We start from the raw sequence: 10,201 nt of genomic DNA, 5'->3' as shown, positions 1-10,201 counted from the left end.
ACTAGTGGTGGTTCCTCTGCTGGTGTGGTGTTGGGGTGGGGGGGGGGGGGGGGGGGGGGGGGGGGGGGTAATGTTTTATAATTTTGTAGAAGATAAAGACCATGAGTTGCCCAATGTGTTCTTAATATTCCATAGAACAAAAGCACTATTTGTGCTTACATGAAGACCATGAAAGAGAAAGTGTTCAGCCTCCATGTTACCCGAGATGTTGCAACGGCAGTTCTGTCCTCACGCTTTCCAAAGGATTAACCTCTGATCATTACAAGAAAGAACACCAAGCTTTGTTTCCCATAGAGATTTGATTCATCCAGTCTGCAGCTGAAGATTATCAAATGCTTTCAACTGCAGTTTTGCAGAAACAAGTGTAATTTTCATAAACCCCAGAAATTAGGGTTTTTTTTATTTATTTTAAAAAATTATGAAAGCATGATTTAATACTGGGAGGCCACCAAAAATGAGTTTTTCTTACCTAAAATGTTTGATTTAACAAATGCAGGTCTAGGCTAAAAAAAAATTTATATCAAGTTTAATAAATACACATTTGCATTATTAGCTATATCTCATCATTTAGGATGCAATCGTACCACATAAATGGGAGCTTCCAGCTCTCACTAAATCATAAGAAAAATCTGATTTAAAAGCTTTTTGAGGGAGCAGGAACCATGAAATATCAAGTTCAGAGTCTGCTGTATGAGAAGAACAACATGAAAAAAAACAAATTTCTGTTTTAATTTTGAAAACTATTGTGCTTAACTCTAACTTGAATTATTTCATTGTTATGGAAAAGCACCTTTGCATTTAAAATTCTTTAATGAAGTATTAAAAACATTCAAGAAGGAAACTCCACCTCTTATTTGCTAAACACTGGTGACTAAAAAACAATGAGTTTATATTAAGCTGCTCTATTTAGGACCTCAATTAGTGTGAAGAAAAAGGAATTATGAGCAGGTGTTGGCACACAGAGAGTGCACTATAGCGCAGCAGTCTCCAAATTTTGTTGATCATGCACTCCTATCAACAAAAAAAATTTTGACCACAAGCCCCCAGTATATTTATAAAATATACATAGGTACTACTGTGGTAATATATTAATGTACATTATAAAATATATACACACACACAAAAAGCATGAGATAAAGATTAAAAACTACTTTAAAAATAATTTTATTAAAATTTTATTCCCACTTAAATATTAATAATAATATATATTTTTGAGTGACAGCTATGTGATTGAATAGGCTTTTTATTTTTAAATCTTGGTTTAACACTTTATGATAAGGCAATTTGAAGGTCTGGTTCTAAGTTCAGTTAATTTCGTTACTTGGGTTTAATGGCTATCATAGCAGAAAAAAGAACCTCACAAAGATACATGGATCCAAATGAAGGAAGTGCATCATTGGCTGCATTTACTAAATCATGATACTCATTTTTCACTTTCATCCTCCAATTATGCAAAGGTTTTTCTTGAAATTTGGCTAGTAAATTTGTATCTTCCCTGATGTCAGTTGTCTTGCAAACTAATCAGAATGTGTTGCATTTTTGTATTTTTAACAAATGGGTTCAAAACCCACTGAAACTCTGCATTAAGAAGATTTTTAAACAGGCTAGGAAATTCTGTTTCCTGATTTTTTAAGTGTAAAAACATGATAGTTTTATAGGTGAGAAGGTGGCATTGTTTTCAGCAACAAAATCACATAACAAAGGAAACATTTCAAACATTCATTTTCAAAAAGCTCTTTCCATAGCATCAGTTTCTTTTGAAAAGCAGTTACTTCTCACTCATTGTTAAAATGTCACCTTCACCTTGAAGAGACATTAAATGTGCTTTTGGTTTGTCTTTTGTTTTGTTTTGGTTTTTTTTAAGTATCTGCTAGGTAGCAAGCATACTACTGACAGCCACTTGGCACCACAGAAAAGGTCAGCAAATTTGGAAGACTTGTCTTTTTGTCAAAGAAGAATGCTTAACTCAAAGATTTGAGTTTGACAACTCCTAAGCACTTTACCACAAGATAACCAGTGAACCTCCCAGTGGCACAAAAGATTTTCATGGTCACTCCCCATCTCATTACAAAGTACTGTAAAGATTCTAGTATTTAAATGTCTTGTTTTTATAGAACTAACCACTGATGACATCCTGTGCACTTCTGGCTCCAAATTCATTGCTGCAATAGTTTCCCTATGAATGATGCAATGACTGAATTTCACGTGTGGTGCCATCTCTGTAACGTTATGCCAGAATCCTTCTTTTCATTCCGTAATTTCCCCGTATTATTTCAGCCAGTTTTACTGTTGCAGGAAGAACAAGTTTTTCCCCAGTGGTATGTGGCTTTTTGTCTTTCACTATTGAGTAAGAAATCTCAAAAGAGAGTTCACAAAAAGAGGCTTCCAAAGATTTATCATTAAGTTCAGTGAAATTTTGTACTTTATTGAGTATTGCATGGCTTCAAACATCGCTGAGAAATTGTGGAGGTTTGTCTTCATGTTCCAGATGCTCAGTTTTCAAATGTCTTGCTAATCGTGATGGCTTCACAGTATTAGCTAATATCTCAAGGCACGCTATATGCTTTCGGCAAGGTTCATAATTAACAATGGCAGGTGTAAATCTGTATTTCAAATAATCTTGATAATTTTGGCCAACTTTTTATCAGAACTGATTGGATAGTAATTGTTTTTACCTTCTAATGTGGCTGACAAAGAGCCTGTACCAGGAGTAAGGGAACTGTCAGCTCTACTATTTTCTTGTTGTTCGCATATGCTCGCATTATTAGTATTATCTTCAATTATCTTAAGCCACTTGTCCATTTCATCGTGATTGCTAGTTTAGTTAAAACTAGATAATATAATCGGTAAATCCACTTAATCTGGCACACATACACTGCAATAAGTCACAATATGCTGAAAGCAAATGAAAGAGTGAGGGCACCACTGTGAACCCCTCCACATTGTAGAACACCTACTGTTCCTTTAGGATACCTCACATACCACACGTGAAACATGAACATCTGACATAGAGACCATGTAAGGGTGCCAGTGTCAATCCATATATATAGCTTAGTTTTTCTGTTCAAGATTTTAAAAATATGCAAATAGAAGTTCTAAAATTTTCTACACGTGCCCCAATGGATCACCTTGTGCACCCCCCACTTTGGAGACTACTGCTCTAGTGGGCAACAAATTACTTCCAGTGACATTTAAGTGATTGAGGAATACTGTTAGTGACCAGACCTGACAAAGAAACACATTAAAGTTTGTATAGCTATGATTAAATAATGTTTTCCACCTGTAAGACAATCTGCATCCTAATGAATCTTTAAGTGTATTGGCAATTAAACTCAATCAATGCCACTGAAATGCACCAATGCCTTGGGGCAGAGAATAAAATCAGGGCTATTACACAGTTCTGAAGAGCAGGAAAAATTCAACAAACTGGAATAGTAAAAAGCAGTGTATGGCTGCAGAGAGCATCCTACTTTTAAGGGTATTTCAAGTGAGCTAGTAAAAATAGCAGCTTTGCAAAGCTGTTAAGAATTTCTTCCTTCCTAAGCAGTTTGCTTCAATGATTCCAAGCATAATTTAATTATTTTACCTAATACCGATCAGCAAGAAGTTATTACCAAAGACATGATGAATTAGTCCATTTCCCTCTACTACTTACCAACGGCATTTGCTGTCCAAAGTATCGTCACTGCAACCTGTTCATAACATGCATACTGACTGATAGTTATATTCTGCACATCTCCAATCACGTGTTTTCCCACTGAATTCAGATAAGGTGTACAGTCTAAAAATATGGAGAAATAAATGCTTTAGGAAAAACATTCTAACTGACGTTCTTGTGCCATACCAGGGCAATTAAATCTTAATCTGCCAACAGCACCTAATCTTAAAGATCTATTCAAGCAACCAGTTTCCAACATGACCCACACTTTTCCATGTAAATAAAGAATTAAGTTAATTTCCTAACTTCTCTTCAATATTGAGCAAAGTAAAAGTACATGTCCACTATTTATTCTATAAAAATAAGCACTGTATAGTAAATCTAAATTAAGCTTTTGTTTCAGGACTCTGAAAACCACAAAACTTTCCAAATCACTGAGCACAACCACCTTCACCACTTGCAAAACCCTAGTTCACAGGACACCAAAGGAAATTACCAGTTTATAATACCAGTATAGCCTGTACCACAGTGTAAAAACGACACGTTGGGACTCCTAAAAGAGAATAACTTTTCCTCACTAATTACTCAAAAGAATATGAGGACTGATATTAATTTTGTGCATGTACAGAGCTTAGAGCAAGAGAATATTGGTCAATGATCAGGCACGTATGAGAACAATGAACAACATGAAGCTTTAGAACTGGTACTCCATAAGTGCTTTTTAACCACGACACTGTTTGATCCTGACCATAAAGAACCTACTGCCTAAATCCATCTCATGTCTGTCATCCATTCAATAGCCATATCCCCAGCAGATCACTTTCGTGCCACTGAATCCAGTCAGAACTAGTTTTGTCTTGTTATCCTCACAAAAACAGTGTCCTCCCTTAAGTTACAGCTCTGCAAACATGCAATTATAGAAAACCTCAGCTTTCATTAAGAAAATAAAATATAAAAAAAAATTCTTGATTTTGTTATTGAACTTGACCATGTGTTCATGCATTCAAAACAAGAAAACAAATGACCCTGAATTTTATTACTTTTAAAGCATTACAATGTTTAGAGTCATCTTTTGTGGCAGGAAGAGAAGTAGCGGCCAGAGAATTCAATAGTTCCAGAGCACATTAAGATGTTTATGAACAAACATTCTGCTTTTGAACTAGTGAAGCTAACAAAATCCAGAAAAAGTTGACCAGTAGACTATATATTGTGGACTCACGATTAACTCTAAAAAACTGAGATAATCTATATGCTATGTATTTGTCTATACAGAGTTTGTAGAAACGAAACATGAAAAACCAAGTGTTACGATAAGCCAATGCAGGAAATTCGAATTTAATTCAGAGGTGTGATCTTAAAGGCAAGGAAAGGAAAACTATTAACTGAAAAGCAGTTTTAGAAAATGGCTTCTTACTGTGAATAACAATGGTAAGGGATCTTTTATGTAACTGCCATGCAAATAAGAATAGAACAGTTTGTACAACATTGCCTTTTACAAAAGCTGGGCAGCTGGTACTTACTTTGCTCTTCGTAGAATTCTGTTGCTACGAGTGAACTCAATGACAGCATGAACTTCCTCTTAGGAGAATAGAGTATCTCTTTCAATGGAAAGTTTGAAGTAACAGTTTTTCTGCTAGGTCTGGATCTAATTAACAGCAAGCCCAAGATTTTGGATCCTGGTTACTAAAATTTTATGGTCAAATGACAATTTGCCAAAATGGAATATAGCACAAACGTCTCAAGTTTGACTGTGAGTCACTGATTTACATTTTTAAAGAACAACAGATTTAGGAAGAAAACAGAAGGGGAAAATTGCACTTTTCAGGAAACCACTTCTTTTACTTGAATACAAATGAAAATACTGAAACATACAAACATTTGTTCTTCACCTGAATAAATAATCTAACCAACTGATTTAACAACATAAAACACAGTTCGCTAGAGTTGCTGTGTGACAAATAAAAGCCTTTAAGACCCAGCCAGCAAGTCAAATTCTCTTTTGTGCTGGCTTATTCACGATAAGTATGTATTTCCATATTATACAAACTCTTTAGCCTTGATATCAGGGAACTCTTTTTCTAGTACTGCAGAACTCAAATAACTCCTTTGTCCAGGAAGCATGCAGTGCCAGCAGAATTTTGAATTAACACTTGTCATTGGTTAAACACAGTTCCTGGTGCCAGAATTAATGGAAAAAACATGACAGATACGGGACTTAAACAGACTCCATTGTGTTAACTATATGTGGGGATCTCTGTTCTGACTGGTATTATTTCCTGTTTTTCTTTATGTAGATAAAAAAACATAAGTCTTTTGTAGTGACCACTTACCTCTTGTACAATCTGACATACTTAAATTTTGCTAATTTTAAATATTAACATCAAATTAGATTTAAAAAAATTCACAGTGAAGGATTGCAAATTCAGAAATTAACGTAAAAATAGAGGAGCAAAAAGATGATTAGAATGAAACAAAAGCACTATTGTTAGGTTTCCTGATACATGCTCTCAATGATGAAATTATACCCACATTCAGTATCTAATTTCTTTGGGTAGGCAAAAAAACCAACCTGTAACTTGCATTGGCATTAATACAAACATTAGTGCTGTAAATTAGGACCTTCTCTTGACTGTACATTGAGTTTATATTGATGATGGCCACTCACTGCCCAAATAAGGATAAATTCCCAATGTAGTCAATAGTCATACTTCACTGACTAGACAACATAGATGACAAAAACCTTTAAAAAAATGAAAACAAAAAGACACAGCTATTTAGCAGACGTTTGAGGAGGTTTGAAGTATTATTGCTGCAACCTGCTTATTACTGTTATTATGCCAGAGATTACTTTCTTCTTAGTTTAGCTGCAAAACAGACCACATCTGCTGCAGGACTAAAACCATCTGTCTTCACTGAAAACGTAAACAGTAGTTTTCCACTAACCTGGTCCTTTAACACTGTAGCTAACGAAAAGTTCCAACTACTTCAACTAGATGAAGAGATTCTACTCATCTTCAATATTCATATTCAATATTAATTCTTGCAAAGACACATTTTTAATATATTCAAATACGAACTACACGTTTTCTACCTTGAGGCACTTTACACCACTTTCCCCAAAAATTACACATCAAAGATGTATAAAGCTTGAAATAATCCTTTCCTATGACTTCGTGTGTAGTGAACCTTTCAATGGCTACATTCTTTCACAGAATAAAATCATTCTCTATAATTTTCCAGCCAAACACTGGGCAGATGATGTATGTCAATCTGAAAGTGAAACTACTACAAATTATTAATTCATTTTATTATCAGTGAAACACAGAAAGGAGAAGATCCACCAGACGCACCAACAACAAATCTAGATTTTAAAATTATGTCAATACTAAAGAGCTCATGCTATTCTTAGAGCCATTTTTAAGACACATGTTGCTATATACTGACAACTGTGATGGAGTCCTTAATTTTTGTGAATATAGTGCAAATTTTCAACTTACTGTCATATTTAAAGGTGATATTGAGTAGTCCGTTGTTCTTGGTGACTGATGACAGCCCCTGTAGAGAAATATCAAGAAAATAATTTGAATAAAGCAAGCTACTTTGAACTTACGTAGATTTTTACTTTGTAAATAGTTTGTTGCAGGATCATAAAATTCATTTTTTTTTTCCTTCTGTTTGGGCATAGCATCCATCAGTCTGAACACAGGCAATGACAGAAAAGATTGCATATACTTGCATGCACTCACCTGTCATCAACTTTCCAAAAGTAATACTCAAAGAAGTGAAAACAAAGCCAAATGAAAGTCCAAATACAATATTTGCATGAAGACATGAAATTGTGACTTCGGTAGTACAACTTGCCCAGTAGATGTGAATCATAGAAGCTTATTTTTGAAACAAAGTTATGTGACATTCTCAACTTCGACCATATAGGTTTATCATGCCCATAAAAAACCCACACCTATTAATCAAGGATTAATGACAAATCAAATTGGGTTCCCCAGGGCAAACACAATGTAAAAGAAGAGAAGAGAGAAAGAAGAGAGAAGAATGTCAGTCTGAAAAAGCTGATCTCAATTCCACAGTCGTGAAAAAGAGTATAAGAAGTTCTAACAGAAGAAGGAATGTCACTGCTAAGCACTGTGGTCATAGCACTTTAGCTCTATTTTCTTGGTGAAGGTCAGTTGCAGGAAAGAAATTAAAGGTAGGAGCAAAACAGTAGAAGAACTGATGAAAGAGCACTCATCACCTTCCAGACACTCCTCATCCCATTAACTACCTCAGAACAGGTGGCTAAAGGACTCTATTACCTATTTGTCAGTTGGGCAAACTAATCCACCAAATTTTCAGCACTCAGAATTCATCTACAATCAAGTCATCCTTTTTTTTTTTTTAAGTCTAATATTATTCAATGCTCACAAGAACTACACAGAATTCAAAGCTTAACATAAGCTGAGGTATGATAAGCCAGGACACAAAATCTATGGCCTGGTTCATCAGTGTGTCTGAATTGTATATGGCAGAAACTCTTACTACAGAGAGACTATTGATGTCCAGTGTCTAGATATGTGCCCACACCTACCCTTCATTAAATTATTTTATACAGATATATTTATATGTAATTTATGTTTCTGTGCCTGATACCATTCTTGTAGAATTTATACTTCCATGTGCTTTGAGTCTTACGCAGTTTATGCGCTGGACTACTTTCCTGTTGTATTTATTTATGTGAAAGGCCCCCATATAGAGGCCCAAATCATTTTACCACGTATTGTAAATATTCAGAAGAAATTCTGGCCGAGAAGAGTTTACTTAGACAAAAACACAGATGGAGAATTTAAATTTCGATCTTCCCATTGATTATTGGCTAAAATCAACAAATAGTTAAAGAAGAACAAATGAAACAGTGGATTTTCCAACTGGAATAATTGAGATAATTATATCCCTTAACTCTTCCAGCAGAAGTGCATATCATAGAAATCCATTATGCTACATCAGACACACTTTCCTAATATCAAATACTATTAAAACAGATACTGCCATCCTTGCTGAGTGTCGCAGAATCTGAGGACCAACGGGAGAACTATTCCATTGCTCTCCCAGGGAGGAATCCAGACATATACGCAAGCTGGTGCGTCTGGTATCTCTTCTATACGTACACAAAAGAACCTTGGACTTCAGAGACAGCAATACCTTACTCTTCAGAAAGCACTGAAATTGTTTTTGGAACACAAAACATGGCATCACCCTCACCCTTACTAGACACAAAGTAGAAAACTGTAACACTGATTCTTATGGAGTAATATCATTCCCTGAAAGGCAATTAACATCATATTTACCATTATCTTGACAAAAAATATGAGCCATTTACATGGAATTATATCTGGGTTTACAGCTACATTGTAAAGGACGGAAAGAACTCCAACATTAATTAGATGTTGTCACGATCACATGTAAACATTCACTGCATCTCACTTCATAGTCAGACACAGGTGTTTAGAAAGAAAAATAAGGTATGAGTTAAGTTACCTTTAAAAAAAAAAAAAACACAAACTGTAAAATACTACATACAGAATGAAAGCAAAGCAGATCTTGATAGTACTGTTAAAAGTGAAATTTGTAATCTCACTTTCTTCTTAGGTGGCTTTTCATTTGTTTAACTTTGATTTAGTTTGGCATTAAACAAGCTGTTATACAAAAAGGTTTCCTGAAACAGGAAGGCGTAAATTTTTTTTCAGTCTTAACTTTTCTATTAATATTTGTTTTACTCCAACTCATTTTCTGTTTCTCTTAAGCTATATAAAATCTCATTTAACTCAGTACTACAGCAAAGCAAAGACATTACGTGTCTGATACAATATGCAAAAAAACCACCCCCAAACTATTGACTTTTTATATTTATAAATAAAGACAGATAAACCATCAAATTAATTGTTACCCATCTTCCTTTTGTCTCCTAGAGCTGAAGTTTTGAGACAAATTTCACCAAAGCCCAGTGAAAATTAGCACAAATGTTTTAATTCTTTAGACAGGATCTTTTATATCCTGTATTTAAAAAAAAAAAAAAAAAAAGCAATGCTTTTTACTGCACCTTTAATTGCATTTCTACTGGAATTATGGTGACAGCACAAAATATGTAACAGTAGAAGTATAAATCGATATACCACAATCATTAATAAAGTAGATGCAAAAGGTAAACATAACATAAGCCAAACTCTGCTGAACTTAAGCAGCACTTACAGGTTGTAAAACTGTGCTCCCAAGTGTATAAAAGGTTCAAAAAAGGCTGCAGTAATTTGGGTGAGAATTAGGGTCACTTTAAAGTGCTGAACTAGCTAATTGTCATATGAGTAAAAACATGTAACCTAGTCAGATAATTTGATCAAGCTAAACTTTGGTATTAATCCTCCAAGTACTTACTGCTGTGAGTTTAAAAATATATTCTTCCAGGAAGCATTCCCTTGTATTTAAGCCATAAAGTAATTGTGCTATTTAAATGGCTTATAGCTAAGACAGCTTGTTTAGAGCATCTTTCTTTAAAAC

At 34.6% G+C, this 10,201-nt stretch overlaps 1 protein-coding gene across 1 annotated transcript in view; it reads right to left on the bottom strand.

Moving 5' to 3' along the window:
- Window positions 1-10,201, bottom strand: part of IL17RD (interleukin 17 receptor D) — a 50,944-nt gene that overhangs the window by 14,585 nt on the left and 26,158 nt on the right. Inside the window, exons 2-3 of the mRNA XM_010572563.1 lie at window positions 7,156-7,213; window positions 3,656-3,781 (exon numbers count right to left, since the gene is read on the bottom strand). Coding sequence (XP_010570865.1) covers window positions 3,656-3,781; window positions 7,156-7,213 — 184 coding nt within the window. The remainder of the gene's footprint in view (window positions 1-3,655; window positions 3,782-7,155; window positions 7,214-10,201) is intronic.

This window comes from Haliaeetus leucocephalus, unplaced genomic scaffold, assembly GCF_000737465.1.
Source record: "Haliaeetus leucocephalus isolate CR32 unplaced genomic scaffold, Haliaeetus_leucocephalus-4.0 Scaffold2, whole genome shotgun sequence".
Lineage (NCBI taxonomy): Eukaryota > Metazoa > Chordata > Aves > Accipitriformes > Accipitridae > Haliaeetus > Haliaeetus leucocephalus.
Note: the sequence above shows the minus strand (reverse complement) of the source record. Positions and strands in the feature narration are given on the sequence as shown.